This window comes from Adiantum capillus-veneris, chromosome 8, assembly GCF_014529385.1.
Source record: "Adiantum capillus-veneris isolate H3 chromosome 8, ASM1452938v2, whole genome shotgun sequence".
Taxonomy (NCBI): domain Eukaryota; kingdom Viridiplantae; phylum Streptophyta; class Polypodiopsida; order Polypodiales; family Pteridaceae; genus Adiantum; species Adiantum capillus-veneris.
The window spans coordinates 29,610,218-29,629,149 of record NC_140938.1 but is presented as its reverse complement, the minus strand read 5'-3'; the positions used below and the strand labels follow the sequence as shown (position 1 = coordinate 29,629,149).

Genomic DNA, 18,932 nt, shown 5'->3' with positions numbered 1-18,932 from the left:
CTTTATAGCTACACCTTCTTTCTAAACAACCCCTCAAAAATCCTTCTTGCACAACATATTGTTGACCATGAATTTTTGTGTATGCAAATAGGATGTTCCACCATTGGACATATACATTAGACACTCTTTTTTGCTTCCGCTTATGCACCTTGAGTGGACTACAGAAGGAAAACAAACGTTTCATCATGCCACCCACATATTTGCTACCCTTTTATTTCACATCCATCGGCAAATAATCCCTTCGATACTTCAATAATGCACGTATTCCAAAGGCACTTTTTTAGTGTATTTTTTCCCTTTGGTCACCCATGTAATAGATCTTAATTTAGATCCTCATCATTCTACTTCTCTTGTACGTACTTTTAAGAAATAAACAACAGCATCGCCGATATGCTGCTACAACAGACAAATGAACAATCATCTCTTACATTAGAGACAAATTCAAACCAATGAAGATGATACGATAGAACGAACCTCATCAATAAATTCAACAACAAATGAAGAATATCAGCCCATCAACAACCAATCAAAAACCTTCCACAGCCTCCACGGACACTTTTCAATAGTGCCCGAGAATGGACATTAAAATCGAAAGGGAAAAATGTTGAGGTGACACGAGTTAACGGGAGGTGCTAAAGACCAAAACCTTATGAATGCACATTGAAGATGAATATGAAGAAGCTGTGAAGATCGGAGTTACACATTTTTCACATCTTCCCAAAATGGCCATGTATTTTAATTTCCCAATTTATTGAGCCATTGTGATAATTGTAATGTGTTACGAGCTTAAAGATGTAAAGAATAGGTCAATTAGTGTGCCTAGGTTGCAGATACAATAAGTTGTGGAGCCTCAAGAGGCCTGGCACTCGTACATTTCACATTCTAAACCTTGGCTAAGGTATAAGAGCCAATTTTTGAAACTTTGGACCTATATAAGTTTTGGATAATGAAAAGTGAGTGTACGCTGCAATACAATCCTGTGAGCTCTCTCTTGTTTCAATATTCCATGTCTCCTTTGTGTGGTGTTGCATTGCAAATTAGAGCATACCAACGTGCTCGCACGTGAAAGCTCTCTCTTTTTACGTGTAAGTTTCTTGCGATGAAGTTGTGGTTTTAGTCGTGTCTGTCTACAAGCTATTTTTGTTCCTTACGCATCATACATGCATCCAAACTGGTTTTCAACCACAGGAATAGATAGAGCACATCCTAAGGAAACTATAGAGTGCTTCAAAGTTCAAAATCTATTGACCTAAAATAGGCTATTTATCTTATGCACAATTTTGCTAGAGTGTCAAAAATGACATTTGAGCACATGAGAGCGTTGAAGATACTCTGCACATTCTAGGTAGTAAGTTTCGTCGCATTTGGAGCACTGTAGCTACATGAAATCAATGTAATAGGCTTCTATAAACATGATACTTATGTTATGTACAATTTTGCCAGTGTCAAAAATGACTTTTGAGGAGATAAGGATGTTGAGGATACTCTGCACATGCTAGGATTTAAGTTTCGTCGCATTTGGAGCATTGTAGCTACATGAAATCAACAATTAGGCTTGCGGTAAACATGTTAATCTTATGTGTAATTTTTCCCAAGTATCAAAATTGACTTTTGAGCACATGGGGCTGATGAGGATCCTTTGTATATCATAAGTGGTAAGTTTCATTGCATTTGGATTGCTATAGCTATACAAATTCATTGCATCAAGCTTGCGGTAAGGAAAGTGGCTTTTGGTGTGTGACACACACCTGAGACCGATTTGTTAGAGAGTTCACTAGACTTGGGTTTTCCAAGAGATTGGCCATCTCTTTTAGCCTCCATTCACTAGTCGAGTTAGCTACGTCCCATGGATTGACATTTTTTATATGTGGTTCTCGCTTTGCTAGCATCGATATGGTGAGGCTTGGCGGTTGGCCAACATCTAATTTTCCGGAGAGATGATGAGGGAGATCATAACAGAAATGATCTACACGACGATGGAGATCAGAGTAAACACAATCAACATGCAATAAAGTATGAAAGAAAACCATGGCAAAGAGGATGAATATAGAAGGGATTGTAGCCACAGGGATGGTGATCATTTAGGCTTTCACAAAGAGCACAATGATTGCAAGGATAGATACAATGGATATGCTGGTAGTGATGAGGATGTTAAATGCAAAGATTGGAGCAGGAGGGATCGAAACATAATGGGAGTTCTTAAACAACCAAAAACAGGAAGGCGTTGCTTTAGAAGTGGATCATAGAAGATGGCTAGACACTAAAGCTCGAGTAGGTGAGGAAGCCCAAAATCCTTTCCAGAGAAACATTCCTCTAGTCGAAGGAGGACTAACGTACACACTTCTTTAGGGCACTTAAATTCAAAAGAAGTCGGGCCTGGTCCACTCACTCACAAACGTGGATGGAAATGATATTGAAGATCTTGATGAAATGGTGTATTAGTGTTTAACCACCTGCAAAAGATCATAGGCCAGTCTATGGTGTACTCCCGTGCGATAGAGGAAGCTAGATCGACTCTCCTTAGGAGCATTAAAAGAACGGTATCCCACTCTGAAGCCCACTCTGGATGGGATGGGTTGACTACTGAGTTCTTCTTGGAATTTTGGGATGATCTCAAGTCTAGGATTGGCTCTGCCTAATAATGACTAACTACTAGCTAAGCCTTTTGCAGATGATTCCCTGCTATTCTTCGCGGGGGTGCACCTTCAAGAAACTATTCATATAACGTGCGTTCAAAGGGTATTGAAAAAAACCCTTTACGTACATGCTTAAGGTAATAAAATGACCCCTTTTTGTTCCAAAACTTACGGGTTTTTCTCTATAATCAATTAAAAAACCTCTCTACTATTAATATAATCCTGTTAAAATTTTACAATTTTGACAATTAAAAAATCCATTCATTTGAACTCACGTGATAACTTACATGTCTAAGAGGCGAACCCCCCGAGCTATTCTTTAAGGCCTGCCCTGAGGTTATTAGGAAGGCTCTAGAAATTGTGAAAACATTTGCCTTAGCCTCATGGTCAAAGTGTAGTATTGAAAAATCGAGATTGATCTCTCTATCCAAGAATGACTCCTTTGATCCATCTATGTGGACCGAGGAGATAGTGTCAAAAGGGAAGATTTTCGGCACCTAGGAGCCCCTTTGGGGGTGGACATTACTCATAAGCAAAGATTCTTGTGGTTTATGGAGAAAGTCAAGATTAAGATGCAGAGGTGGGAGTATGTACGTCTCCCCTTCTCAAGCAGAGTGAAGGTTATCAATTCTTTTATGTTGCCTTATATAGCTCTCAACAGTCCATTGCTAAAGCAGAGTGAAGCAGAGTGAAGGTTATCAATTCAAGCAGAGTGAAGGTTATCAATTCTTTTATGTTGACTTATATAGCTCTCAACAGTCCACTGCTAAAGATGGCTAAATGCAACATGAAAGAGTTCCTAAAACCAGTTAAGAAATTAGTGTTGAAGAACAACACTAAAGATGTAGCACCCTGGTAGTGGGCAAAATGGGATATGGTTGCAAGACCTATGAATCAAGGAGGGCTTTGGATCCTTAACCCTAGCTCTCACGTGGAGGCTCAATGCACCAAGTTTATAGTAGCCCTTGCTGAGCAAGGCCAGTCTTGGGACATTATAGCCAAGGATATGATGGATAGCTCCAAAATGCGATCACAAGGCGGCCAGTGGAAAGGACTAGAGATGCAAGACAAGCTGGTGGCCCCGCAGTGGGCCATCTTGAAACTTGAGTATATGACAAGCGAGCTTGTTCAAAAATGAAAGAGAGCAACAAAAACTTTGGAATGGCGAGAGCTACCAAGGTGCTTCCACAACTCTATATGTCAAGGGTCCCCTTGGCTATCTAAGACTGGAGGCATCCTTCTGTCCCCTTTCTGGAGGGAAGTTGCCAAAAAGGTTAATAACAAAGGTATTAGACGTATAGTCCAATTGTGGGACTACAAAAAAGGCTTTTGGAAAGGAATGGATCAACTAGCCTTTGAGTTTAGCCTCAGTGGTTCAGAAAGATATCTAATCGGTAGAGCTTTAGAACGACTCAAGAGGTGGTATCTGTCGGATTGTGAATCCAAGGTGGAGCGGAAAGCTTGGCACTGGCTTGTGAATAGACATTACCACAAACTAAGGATGTGTATCTCACCCTTATGGCATCTCAGAATTGGTTCTCCCTGCTCAATAAGCAGTGGGGTAAAAATCGGTCAGAATCAATGTGAGAGACGGTATACAAGAACATATGGCACCCTCAGTGGCCGCATAGGATGAAGATTTTCTTATGGAAGGTGCCATGGGGATCCATGTCAATTGGAGTGAAGGTCCTTGCCAGGGGAATTGGTCCAGACAAATGCTCACAAAATTGCTTGTGAAGACCTCTCGCATCTATTCAAGGACTCTCCGACGATCTGTGGTCTGACAGACAAGATTTGCAAATGGATCCAAAAACTTGAAAAATAGGATTCTTTAAGAACGACCTTTTCTTGGGAGGGAAGAGTTTTGGGAGCCATGCACTGCTCATTGCACACAAATTAAGAGGTATTGCTACTTCAAACACATATTAAAGGCAAGGAACTATCAAATCTTTGAGAACTCATGGGAAGTAGCTAAGTCCGCCGCTCATTCTGAACACTCGAGGCCAGCGAAAACCAAGACTAAAGTGTCTCTTTTCAAAAGGTTTGAACGTTATTAAAATAATTTTTTTTGATTTGGACCCTTCAACAAGGATTTGTCTGCAGACGTGGAGGGTGGAAGTGTTTTGTGCTGGGGGGGTCGAAAGAAAACGTTGCAGTTACTTCCACGAGCTGGCAAGGTTTTCTCTCACTGCCTCCGCGCTATGTGAACAAGGCTGCCTACTTGGCGCATACTGATTGGCTATAAGCGTGCATCATTTCCCTTCCGCCGCCTACTGTGAACCCAGCCTAAGCTACACTCTAGATTTATTGGTTTTGTCACCTTCAGAATTAAGAGGTTAATCTCAAAATTTCCACGTGGGATTACAAAGCAATGACAACACATGAGAAATTAGAACCTCATTAGCAATAATCCCACGATATATCATAGACGTCTTGAGTTGATTTGTCATTTGAGGAAAATGGGAAGACCAATCTACCACACTTGGGCGATCAAAAGGTTATTCCTAAAAGAGTCTTCAAAGCAAGCACTGAAATTTTTGAAAAAGGTCGCCTGCTATATTAATGTCTTTTACATACGTCTATCTATCAAAAACCGATTTTGGCCTAAGAGACCTTTTGATTGTCATAGGCTCTTCATCCTCTCTCTCGCTCTCTCTCTCTCTCTCTCTCTCTCTCTCTCTCTCTCTCTCTCTCTCTCTCTCTCTCTCTCTCTCTCTCTCTCTCCCGCTACCACATGGGCACATGAAAGATATTCTAGGGACCTGAACAGTTTGATTGATCAGAGCAAGGGCCAGGGTGCTTAACAATCACGCATGCCAATGATGGTGCCATTTGTAATTAGCAACTAACTTGCTTCCTTACATGAGGATAAGCTGCCAGGGGCAGTGGTAGATTCAACAACATAAGAAGATAACAATAGGTTTGGTTTGGTAGCCACATACACCCTCAACTTCCTCTTCTCTGCCTCTTTGCCTTCCGGCCATAACTCATAAGTGGCCTTTCTTCTCTCCTTTAAGTCTCTCCGATTCTCCCTTGATACCATACTACATGCAACCAAGCCTCTGCAATTCTCTCTAGAACCCATATTGCAAGTAGCTAAGCCCATACTGCAAATGCGTGTTTTGAAAAAGTATTTGTGATTCTCCTACAAGCACATATTGCAAGGTCTCGATAGTGTAGAGGAAAAAATTGCAAGCCAATATTAGTGCTCGGCACAACATAATAGGCAATGGAGAGCAAATCAAGGCCAGTGCAAGGCTTGCCAGACTGGCATTCCCCTCTCTCCAATTTTTGGCTATTTTGGGAGTAGTACTATCAGTGTCAATCTCCATTATGGTGCTGGCAATGTCAAAAAACACCCTTGGATGGGCGGCCATGCATGGTTCCTTGAAAGACTTAGCGATATTGGAAGAGCTCAAAATCAACTCTGTCGTAGAACAGAAACAATACTACATGGGGTTCTCTCTCTCTCTCTCTCTCTCTCTCTCTCTCTCTCTCTCTCTCTCTCTCTCTCTCTCTCTCTCTCTTTAGCGTTTTTGCTTTTGTTATTAGAATTTGGCAGTGAAATCTACACAGGCCCACTTGGCAAGAGCCATGGCCAATATGGGGCTTTCTTTTCCATGATACCCTCATGCTGGAGAATATGCATAAGAGGACTAAATGGAGGGTTGTCATATTGTGACACACACACACAAAATTGTTGCTCCAATGATATGGCACCCTCATTAAATTGGTGGTGCTTTTGCAACCTTAGGCACCCTAATGCCTTTGAGGCTTAGTCTGATATATGTGCACGCTCTTGCTGAGCCTCAACACTGACCTACCCTTCATTTTCCAACATGCTTCCCAATGTAGTACTCACAAAGGCTAGCTCCAATAGGGGCCGCCGTAAGAGCAAACAATGGGGATCCAAAATCATGCATGGACCCTCGGAGGCTCAGAGTCCCAAATGTGGATTTTGGATGATAGCAAGCTTCTTGGTGGTGTAAAGAGTGACCTTGGATAGTTCTTCTATACAATGCAATGGACTATTGTAGAGAGCAATTGAACCAAACTCGAGATGTAGACTATGATAGAGAGGAGCATTCTGCCTTTTGTTGCACCTTAACAATACGAGAGCATGGAGAAGAGCATTTGGAAGCATATAGATGTACGAGTGTTGGAGATGTCAATCAGGTTCCATCAACAAAAGAAGGGAGAAGGATAAGGCCATTCATACCACTACATGATGGGGGCACTCTTACAATGGCTAATACAAGCGCGTATCAAATTTCATTAAATCCATTCCAATATTGATAATCATTGTACTTGCTTCTCAATAACTTCTCTTTTTTTAAAAAACCTCCGAAGATGGCGGCCACTCCACCGGAGCCGGAGGGAGTCTCACTTGTTTGTGATTATGTATGTATAATAGAAAATACAGTTTTATATTAAAACATAACAAAAATGACATGTGATTGTAGGCATTGGTTTAGACCTACTTCTCATGACTCTCACCCCCCCTTAATTTCAGCATGCTTTTCTGACTCCTCATCACCTTGTTAGTTACAATCAAAGTTTCAAGTAGGAAATTTTTGTGTGTGCGTGCGTGCGTGCGTGTGTGTGTGTGTGTGTGTGTGTGTGAGTGAGAGAGAGAGAGAGAGAGAGAGAGAGAGAGAGAGAGACTTGGAGAGGGTGAGGGGGAAAAGAGGAGACAGGGTAACAATGAATTTATTTTGCTAGATGACAAAGGGAGGGGCCGGCCACGGGTAGGGGAGATTCTACAAAAGGGGGAAATACTTCTTGCAAAAAATTGAAAAATATCAAAAATTCAAAAGAATTGGAGATCTTTTTGATTTTTGACAATGCTCAAATTATGTAGAATATTTACCTATATGTATTCTATAATGGCAGTGAGAGTGCCCTTTACACATGTCAAGAGCTGCGAGCTGAAGGCTATAGTCCAAAAGTCCAAAGAGGGAGAGAAAAGAGAGAGAAGAAGAAGAAGAAGAAGAAGAGAGAGAGAGGCCGCCGAAGGCGGCCGGCCGTACTAGTATTAATAAAAACAAGAAAGATACAATACTACCCATGCTAAGTTGGCTTGCCATGGCGACTTGAGGACTGCTTGAAAATTATATTAAACACCAAAGAAATTACATGTTAAAACCTGTTCATATATATTGAGCCAGGGTTAAAAAAAAAAAACCACAATCAGCCATGCTCGAAACAAGCCATGGGATCACAAACACACCAAACAGAAGCACAACCATATACGAGTCCATAGCCGAGCTTTTTACATGGAAGCCAGAAAACTCGTTACAAACACATAATGTCGAATAAGGTTACATTTGTTGCCACCACCACTGACCCTCTCACACCGAATAAGAGGCGCCCAATACAACCAAGACAATCTGTCCATGAACCAGCCAAAGATGAAGCACCGAACCAGTACGGAGAGCCCGTGAAGCACATCCGACCAACGAGCCAAATCCCCATACTATTAAAGACGACCACCAAATGGAGCTAGATCCACTCGCATTTGAAACCAAGACCAAGTCTCAACAAACCAGCCCAGAAGATGGGTGGTGCCACCATGCACCAAGCGTTGTCACTAGATGATGCATGCCCCCAACCATTCAACCCGAACCACCACAACATACAGATGAACAAATGACGAAGGCTACCTTTGACTCTTGCAAGGGAGAGGGTAGGGAGGCCGCACCTGGATCCAAAAAAAAGGGAGGTGAGAGCAGGCGTAGGACTAAATGGAGGTGAAGCAACCGGAGACCCCCCACCGACATCCCCACCTCACTGGCAACTCGCCAACCTCGCCGGCCTTGAACCGCATCCGCCCAAGAGAACCTCCTACCCCGCAGACAACCCAGAGAGCGCCTAGAAGTAGCTTTTACAGGGAGCCCACAACCAATTTAAAAGAATTGGAGATCCTACAAGGACTTGTAAGGTCTAGCAATAGATGTGTTAGAGTAATGAATTAGGCTTAATAATAGAAAGCACTAGTGTAAAGTGAGTTAAGGAAGAGAAGCACAAACCCCACGCACCTCACTATTAAAGGGCACCTTGAGAGCTACTTCAACATATAAGTTAGAGAGTTTTTTTTTTTCCTTTGCAAAACTCACAATTGTGAGTGAATGTATTATAAAGTCACCAACAGATATACAAGACAGCCTCAAGCTCATGGGACCAAGGGTTCCATCCTAGCTAAGTTACAAGAACTGAGAAACATTCTACAACTGGATGGTGAGGAATGCCCTAAGCCAATTATCCGAGCTATACCTTTTACTTACCACATAAATTAGCTCCTTCCTTTCTTGCACAATCTCTAAAAAGCTGGCCACAGAAAGGATGTTGTCAAAGACATGAGAGTTTTTGGCCTTCCAAATATTACTAAAGAAATAGTATCTGATAGTTTGTGTACAAATTAGCAGTGAAAAACTTCGAAATTGCTTGCCACCAAGGCACAAATCCCACTTGAAAAACCCTATCTTGAACGTCCTTTGTATCCATTTGCACACCTTTCCTGCAAGGCCTCTAATTGTTGGGCATTCCATGAAAAGATGACCAAGTTCTTCGCTAGCCAATCTTCACCCTAAACCTTTATTGGTTTGATACCACGCGCTTGAATCTTAACTCCTATCCGTAACGACCCCCCAAAGTACCTTCCACAGAAATATTTTCATATACTGAGGCCATTGTGGATTCCAAATGTTCTTCATGACATCTACCGATCAACTCTCCAACCATTGCTTCTTCCACTGCTTGTTTAACGGGGCAAACCAATCAGCCTCATGAATTAGTATTTGGTTATGCCCTTGGTGCGGGGTTTGGAGAAACGGCTACCATGGGCCATTTCCAAGCTTTCCACTCAAAGGTAGATTCAAAGATCGGCATGAGAACATGGTACAACCCTTCTACAACCCTATTGACAAGTAGCTTCTTAGTGCCATTAAGTTGAAAATTGGGCAACCACTTGGTCAGAGGATTTCTAACACTTGTTATTCCTATCCCAAAAGTGGCTCAGCCGTTGAAGTCCTTTATTGTTCGTCCTTCTTGCAATTTTCCTCCAATGCATTCCTTTCCCACGTTGCTCCATTACACTTTCACACCAGCTCTCCTGTGATGCCACTCAGTCTTATGCTAGCCCATCCCGGAGCTTAAGTTTCCTTAAAACTAAAACCAAGTTATTAAGCAAAGATTGTTTTTTGCACATTGTGCCTCTTTTTTTTTTTGCAAAGATTGTTTTTCTGCACATTGTGCCTCCTATCTCAATATTCTCGTTGTTTTGAGAACAATGTTTTTTATTTGACTCATTCAGCTAGCTCAGTAAACTATATTTAAATTATTATTTGACTCACTGACCTAGCTCGCTAAACCATGTGCAAATAAATAAATATTCCATTATCAATAAATTCCTATGAACGATTAGGGAGACCAAAAACACCCAACCAACTAACTAATAACGCTGCGAGGGTGAACCCTAAGCTTCTCACTGCATGTGTCAACTCTACTCACTAGTGCATAAACCCGTCTTCTAGACGGGAAGAAAGATCTTCCAAGCATCAGAAGAAAAGTCTTCTTTGTGCTCAAACTTGAGAGAGAGAGAGAGGCCATGACTCCTGCTCCTCATTCGATTTGCAATCGACTTGTTGGATACCTGTAGCTCCTCGCTTGCCACATGGAGGAATAATTCTAGATGGAGTCCCATCCTTCCTTACATTCTAATCATCCAAGATAGATTGCTTATTCTTCCTACTTGACTCTAGAGGTTCTTCACCTTTGGTTCACCCCAAGCCCAATATGATATCCAACATTTGCTGATGTGCAATAGCATTTGTTGTTGATCTTGCTGATACGCCTACATCTGACATTGTTCCAGTAGTATGCCAGAGCATTGGGCATACACACTTAGCAATGTTTTCCCTCATCAAGATGTCACTACACTACTACCATACAACATGAAATCATATTGTTGTATTACAATTCCTTCTTGGCAGATACTTTGAATAATATCCTTGTAGGGTGTCATAATAACTAATATCTAATTCTCCTAAATGATTTTCTCATGTTAAATTGATCATTTAATATGGGAAAGTGCCAAGGGAGAAAAAGCTAGAATATTGGTTAAGTTGGCAGACCGGCCACAAACAGACCTGCCACAATAGGGATCAGGGGGGCCATCTGCAAAATAGCAATGTGCAATGATGGGCTTAAAAGGCCCTAAGGTTCAACCCATTAAGACTTCCAAAATGCTAAGGTTCCAAACTTCAAAGGTTGTGTCGAAAGGTCAAAAGCCTAGGAAAATTGGATGCTTTGTGTGTGCTCAAAAAGTCTTCATGCCCCCCTACATAGGAGGGGGCGAGCCCTAGAAGTAGGAGATGAGAGAGAAACACACACACACTCACACAATCTCCCTTTACACAAAGGGAATGAGGGACACATGTCAGCTCTCTAGGCCAGATGCCCACAAGGTGTACTCAAATCCTATTGGATGGCCATGGAGGTGGACCAATGAGAATTAGGCGAGAGTAAATCTAGTTTAATTAATTTAAAAACACTTAATAAAAGAACCAATAAGAATTAAGCTCTCTAGAAGACTATTGAACAGTCTCCCAAGGGGTCCAATGAGCATCCAGCAGCCCAATGGCTTGCCTGATTCCTATTGGCCAAGAGACAAAGGGGTCCAATGAGAGTTTAGTAGCATTAGTTAATTACCTAAAGCTCTCATAAAAGGGGAAAGGGGGACACATGTTAGAAGGCTATCACTTATGCTGCTTAAATTTCATTGGCTAAGCCTGGCATGGACCAATGGGGTGTCAGAATGAGCAAATAGCAAGAGGGGTCGACCAAGAGAGAGAGGGGGCTGATTTTTCAAAGGCATTATTGCATACACACTCACACTAGTCCATGTGTGGAGTAAGAAGACTCTCTCTCTCTCCTTCTCAAGCTTTAATGAAAAGCTTATCACCTACTCCAAGCTTGTGAGAAGGGAGGCCTACACCAACAACTCTTGGCTTTGTGATGCAAATCCAACCAAGAGCCAATCTTCAATGCATGCTCATCTCCTCTACCATGCTAATTACTAAGCCAAGCTATGCTAATATGAGTAATTATGTGAGGAGATGTACATCTTTCTCATAAGACTACTCCTTCTTCCTCTCAATCTACTCTCATACCCCGCTAGCTCTCACCATCTTCGAAGGTGTGTGAGGTCTTGGGTCTGAGACCGTGGGGGAATTAATGTTGTGTTTAATAAGTGTTTTGCTTAGTGCTTGAATTTTCCATCTTCATTGCGTTTGGGAACACAAAGAATTGTATTGTAAAACGTCTCTCTTGATGGGAGAAACCATATACAAAGCCTTTTGGAGGGGGACCGGCTCCATGCAGATCCGGTCCTCAACTCTTGTCAATAGCTTAATTTCTCTCTCTTTTGAAGTATTGTTCATGCTATCTAACTAGGTGTTATACTTGTTGTTGCTCGCTTCACCCAAGCACTCTTGTTATTCTCATTAGGAAACTATTCTAATGAAATGCTGACTATGTTCATGCTATTTTCGGCTACACACAAGTTACTAGGCCATTAAATGTTACATTGGTATTAGAGCACAAGGTTTCTCTTTTCTTGCTCAAGAAGGGAGTTCCTCAAGATAGCTATAAATCATTGGTACTATTAATTGCATTTGGGTAAGTAGAATAGGGGTTTTTCAGCCTTGCAGTGCACCTGCCTTCGTGCAGATAACGGGGAATCACTGTCGAGAGCTATGGTCTTAATAGTGGAGTCCTACAGGGCTTGCCTACGGCTTGACCACTATTGAGCTATTAGGAGCTTGACAGGAGCTGGTGCTATTTTGGTTTTGAACGACCCTCTCTTCTATTCCTTGCAATTAATGGTATTCGAGCCACGTGTAGAGTAGCTTGAGTGCTTTTTCTAAATGGGTAAAGAGGAGTAGCAACTAGGGATTGAAGTGTCAATGTACACCGTACACCTAAAAGTTGTTAGAATGGCTCACAATAGTAAAGAGAGTGAAATTAATGTTGATAGCTTTGATTTTGCTAATGAGCAGGCTACTAATGATGCCCCGATGCTTGTTAACTATCTTGTTTCTAGGCTTCAACAAGCCATGGGAAATCCAACCCTCCAAAGTGAAGTGCAATGGCAGCTTCGTGCTCATGGGATTCTCCAAACTCCCCACCATGATGAGAGAGTACCTAGAAAGCCTCCTTGTGAGACTCCCAAAAGAGGCCTCTCTCCAATTCGGGAAGAAGAAGAGGATCCATTCAATGGGCTCAGAAATTTTCTTCTTGATGACGGATCTCCTTCTCAAAGGAGAACTCAAGAGCCTCCATCAAAGGAACGAGAAAGAAGTGAGTCTCCTGCCACCTCGATGGAGATGGCTCCACGAAGACGGCGGGCTAAACAGTCTCCATCTCCACACCACAATTCAAAGAGGGATGATAAAAAGCAAGAGAAGAAAAAGGCGAGAAAGTGGACACCCTCTTCTCCACCTTCTTCATCCTCTTCCTCTTATGAAAGTGATGGTGCAGACAAAGAAGATCAAGGCAAGAAAAAGGCGAGAAAGAGGTCACCCTCTTCTCCATCTTCTGAAGAAAGTGATGGTGCAACTTTTGAACCATAAAAAAGAAGAGGCCATAGGAAATCCTATGCCGCGTGGAAGAGGTCATTCCAAGCTCAAGAAGTTCAAAGAGGGAGGGAAGAGCATTTCTTTCCTTACCTAAGATGGCACCTTTGGTGCTACGGACAAAGTCTTGGCCTTTACCTAACAATTAGATGCGGCGTTTGGAGATGAGGGCTTCACGGAGTCCTTTAAGCTACGCCATGTAGCTATGCACTTTCAAAAGTCCTCCAAGCAATGGTGGTCTAGCCTACAGGCCAACGGTGAAGCTCCACGAAGATGGAAAGCTTTAAGAGCTTCCATTATGAAGCAGTTTTTGGCCACCGATGCCAAAGACAAAGTACTCACTAAATGGTGAAGCTTGAAGCTCTCTCCCTATGAACCCATTCACAAATATGTAGACAAGTTTTGGGACTTACAACTCAAAGCCACTGTCTTTAAAAAGTTGGATTTTGGAGAGCAAAAGCAAAAATTTAGTGCGGGCTTAACTGAAGAAATGGTGGAGTATGTCAGCTCCCAAAGGCCATGCACCATATCGGCGGTTATACACCATACTATGGTGACTTCTCGAATCAAATTCCAAACAAGGGCTAAGAAAATTCTAAGCCCATGGAAAACAAGGGTTCCAATGAGCCTAAGGGGAAGGAAAATGTCCAAAAGTCTCCTAAGGGCAATTCCAACAAAGCTAAGAAGAAGGGAGTTTACAAAGGCAAAAACAAACTCTCGCCTGAAGAGCTTGAGCGTTATCGCAAGGATAACCTATGTTTCAAGTGTGGCGAGCAAGGATATGCGTACCATGCTTCTCCCCAAAAGAACACCCACCATGAACCTCCTAGAGCTACCTTGGTCGAAATCCAGAGGAGGAAACTCACCACAAAGGATCTCCTCTATGCCATGCTTGGGGAAAGGTAGGAGAACATGATGCTTTTATTCTCTTTGACCCTGGTTCTACTCACAAATTCATATCCACAGAGTTGACCACCAAGCTAGGCATACAAGCTTACAGACGATGCTTTCAAGGAGCAAGAAGGGAAATTGAGGCTCCATGTCCAAAGCTATGTGGACAAAGAGAACTTCTTTATCTCTCCTCTCAAACATGAGGATGTAATCCTAGGGGCACCATGGTTTGATCGCATGGTTGCCAATGTTAAATTCCTTGAAAGGAGAATCTATTTTAGGTTCATGGAAAAGGATATGTACATAGATGCTAAGAAAATGGGTAACACCATACCCATTTTACATACGCAAGTATTTAACAAGTCAATAAAGAGCTATATTTCCATGTACATGATTTTTGTCAAAGATTCTCAAAATGAACCTAATGTTTTAGCAAAAGAAAATATACACACTCATAAGGAATTAGAGTTATCCAATTTTCTCAAGGGGTTTCAAGATGTCTTTATTGACGACATCCCTTGTGAGCTACCTCCTAAACGAGGCAATGATGACCATGCAATTGAACTTCTTCCAGGAAGTTCACCGCCTAATAAACCTCCTTATAGAGTTTCTCAAGCTCAACAAGAGGAGATTATGCGGCAAGTGCATGAGTTAGTTGAGAAGGGCATGGTTAGGCCTAGCTCATCTCCATTTTGTTCTCCTGTGCTATTAGTGCAAAAGAAAGACGGCACATATCGTATATGTGTTGACTATATAGCACTAAATAGGATCACTATCAAGAATAGGTTTCCCGTTCCACAGGTAGAAGACCTATTTGATAAGCTACAAGGATCCACCTACTTTAGTAGGATTGACCTAAAAAGTGGCTATCATCAAATAAGGATAGTGGATCAAGACATTGTAAAGACCGCATTTCGCACTATGTTTGGTTTTTATGAATATATTGTCATGCCTTTTGGCTTAACCAATGCACCAGCCACATTCAATCGCTTGATGGAAAAGCTATTCAAGCCTCACCAAACCTTTATTGAGTGTTCTTTGATGATATCATCATCTACTCTAATTCATTGGACGAACACAAGCAACACCTCCAGGTAATATTTAAAGTTTTAAGAGAGAATAAACTTTATGTTAATCGAAAGAAAAGTGAATTTTTCTTGCAAGAGATTCAGTATTTAGGTCACATTATCTCTCAAGATGGCATCCAAATGGATCCATCAAAGTTAGAGGTAATAAAAGGATGGCCTAAACCAAGAAATCTTCATGAACTAAGAAGCTTTATAGGTATGTGTGCATACTATAGACGCTTCATAGAAAAGTTCTCACTAATATCAGGACCAATACATGACCTAACAAAGAAAAACATTAGGTATACATGGTATGCCAAGGAGAACAATGCTTTCAAAAAGCTTAAAGAAAAGATTATCTCTCAACCTGTGCTTACACTACCGGATCTCTCAAAGCCATTTGAGGTCCAATGTGATGCTTGTGGTGATTGCCTTGGAGCTGTTTTGCTCCAAGAAGGGCACACCATAGCCTATGAAAGTCGAAGGCTCGATCAACCCTGTTGAGCAAGCTCTAGGCATACATGAAAAGGAACTCCTTGCAGTTCTACATGCCTTAGACTCATGGAAGCACTATTTATTGGAGACTCCTTTCATTCTGAGAACGGATCACCAAAGTCTTAATGTTGGGGTATAAAGCCCAATGTGGTCGCCCAGGTAAGTGGGCGGGCCGCCAGGTATGTACACATATTCTTTTGTAAAAACCTAATAAGAACTCACTATGCTCTACACATTACAGTAGAGCGAGTTCACCATATCGTCGTGCTCTTCTTCTCGCACTCTCTCTCGCGTCGCACTTCCGCTCGTACTCCTTCAACTGGTATTAGAGCTCAGATTGAGGCTCGGGGTAGCAGTTGCAGGTAGCCAGAGTCACCTGCTCAGATTGGAGTGAGATTCGACCGGCTTCGACAAAGTTGTGCGCATGCCATTTTCGACTACGCGGTCTTGGCGGGTCCAGATCCGACTCTGCAAATTTGGGGTTTTCGGCCTACGACTGTAGGTGCTGAGGATATCGGCACTCCCAGAGTGTTGATTTGTGGCTGTCTACACATCGAAGGATGGCTCACAGTTCTTGGAGGCGTGTCACATACGACACGGGCGCATCTACACACAGACTGTAGGCGACATCCACTAGTTCATCAGGTAGCTTGTGTTTGCTTCTTGATATTCCAGATTTCATCCTGACATTGCAGGTACTTCCACATGGGATGTATTGTCAGAGATGATGTATGTCTGTTGAGGGTTTGCTGGCTGTGAGTCACGCAGCAAACAACCGCCGCAACAGTTACAGCATACAGTGGGAAATTTGTGGATGTATGACTTTGTGGGAAGTCTATGTATTGTCAGATTTACTGCAGCCTTTGTTGAGGGTCGAGTGAGGTTTTATTGAGCTGGGGGATTCTCGAATGTTGAGATCCTTTCGGTGATACAGATCTTGGAGCGATCCCTCGAGCACCCTTAGATAGGCAGCTAGGATGAATTGACTATGAGTTAGACAGTTGGGATTGCATCTTTGCTTTACTGCCGTTGAGGCATTGTCGCAGTCTATGCTTACAGGACAATGAACAGGACAGTGAGAGACAGTACAGGTGCAGGACAGGTTTACCCACAGCTTACAGTGTTAGAGAGATAGTGGTTTTTTGAGCTGTTTTTGGTTTATTTTTGAGTACACCAAAACCATTTTACAAAGGAGACTCTGCCGAAATTTCTGTAGAATCTGAAGCTTTCTTGGTTCATTTGACAGGTTGATATTGGTTCAGAGGTCAGTTTACAGGGGAAACTCTGCCAAATTTTTCCCAGGAAAGTAAACTACTGTGAAGCGTAGCTATGGCTGGATCACAGGACACTGCTCTTTACAATATTAAGAAACTGGATGGAACCAATTTCCCATTGTGGAAGAAGCAGATTTGGCACGTGTTGGTACAAAAGAAGCAGATAAAACCTATAAAGCTCAAGGGGATAAAACCAGAAGATATGGACGAAGATGAATGGAGCGAAATGGATGAATTGGCACTTTCTACCATTATGCTGACTTTGGCAGAAAGCGTTTACTTCCATGTAGCAGACGAGATGTCGGCTTATCAAGCATGGTTAAAGCTGAGTGATCTTTATGAGAAGCAGAGTGCAGCTTCACAAGTATATTGGCTTAAGAAGCTTGTTGACTTGAATATGAAAGAAGGGACACCTATGTCCAATCATCTGAATGAATTCAACACAATCTATAGTCAGTTGTCAGCTCAAGGTGTCAAGTTTGATGAACCTGTTAGAGCTATGTTCCTGTTGATCACATTGCCGGAAAGCTGGGACACTTTTCGCACAGCTTTGAGTAATTCTGCACCTCCAGATGGTTTGAACATAGCAGGGGTAGAAGGAAGTCTGCTTACTGAAGAAACCAATAGAAAGACAATGGACAAAGGCAAAGGAACAGACTTAGTTGTCAGGGGAAGGACCAAAGAAAAGTACAAAGGTGGAAAGAGGAATCAGTCTCGTAGCAAGTCCCGCAGTGCTAAAGGCAAGAGTGACATAGAATGCTACCATTGTGGCAAGAAGGGTCACATGAAAAGAGACTGCAGAGAATGGAAAGCAGAAAAAGGCAAAGAGAAAGCTGAAGACCATGGTGAGAAGAACAAGTCCTCAGTGAAGATTCAAGAAATAAATGTGACAAACACTGTTGCAAAGGATGACAGTCTAGTGTCAGGAGACATCTACTTCTTGAAGAATACAATGGACTCAGCTCTTCTTACAACATCTAATGGAAATGCACTGAGTGACTGGATTACAGACTCAGGGGCATCACTTCATGTGTCTCCAAAAAAGGAGTGGTTTACCTCTTATGTGACCACTAAAGATCATGCTCGGCTAGGCAATGGGCAGACATGTGAGATCTTAGGTGTTGGAGATGTTCAATTGAAGTTTCAGAATGGCTCTTCTTTCACGTTGAAGAATGTGAGACATGTTCCCACAATTACAAAGAGCTTGATCAGCACAGGTTTACTTGATGATGCTGGCTACGTCACCACTTTTGGACAGAACATGTGGAAGATATCCAAGGGTTCTATGACAGTAGCACATGGAGTAAAGTCTGAAGGACTTTACATGATTTATGTATCAAATGTCTCTAAAAATGTAATCAATGTAACCGAGAAACCGAACGTTTCTTTGTGGCATAGCCGGTTAGGACATATGTCCAAGAAGGGAATGGAAATCTTGTCTCGTTCTGGTTATTTGCCTGGCTTGTCATTTAATGATTTTGAATTCTGTGAACATTGTCTGTATGGTAAGCAAACACAACAGCCACATAAGCATAGAAGCAGTAGAAGAGATACACAGTTGGCACTTGTTCATAGTGATTTGTGTGGACCTATGCCTAACCTATCTCTAGGGGGAGCTTCTTACTTTATGAAATTTATAGATGATTACTCGAGGAAAGTATGGGTTTACTTTCTCAAGCACAAGGATGAAGTGTTTAGTGTTTTCAAAACGTTTGTGACACTTGTGGAGAATCAGAGTGGCAAGAAGCTTAAATGCTTACGCACTGACAATGGTGGAGAGTATGTTTCAAAGGCCTTTCAAGACTTTTGTGAGTCAAAAGGTATAAAACGTGAACTTACTGCTCCTTACAATCCTCCTCAAAATGGTGTTGCCGAGAGGATGAATAGGACCATACAAGAGAAGGTCAGAAGGATGTTGTCTAATGCACAGCTGCC

General features: G+C 42.1%; 1 protein-coding gene across 1 annotated transcript; it reads right to left on the bottom strand.

The window, feature by feature from the left end:
• Positions 1 to 7,886: 7,886 nt before the first annotated feature.
• Positions 7,887 to 8,550, bottom strand: LOC147451876 (uncharacterized). Its single transcript, XM_086518844.1, has 2 exons — positions 8,423 to 8,550; positions 7,887 to 8,337 (listed from the first exon to the last, which is right to left on the bottom strand). The coding sequence occupies exons 1-2, from the start codon at positions 8,461 to 8,463 to the stop codon at positions 8,139 to 8,141; spliced, it is 240 nt and encodes a 79-aa protein (XP_086374970.1). The 5' UTR covers positions 8,464 to 8,550; the 3' UTR covers positions 7,887 to 8,138.
• Between the last annotated feature and the right edge of the window lie 10,382 nt (positions 8,551 to 18,932).

Coding starts and splice junctions, on each gene's coding strand:
- LOC147451876 (XM_086518844.1), bottom strand. CDS start 8,463: ATGCGGTTCAAGGCCGGCGAGGTTGGCGAGTTGCCAGTGAG. Junction 8,338..8,422: donor GTTGGCGAGTTGCCAGTGAG/GTGGGGATGTCG, acceptor TTTTGGATCCAG/GTGCGGCCTCCCTACCCTCT.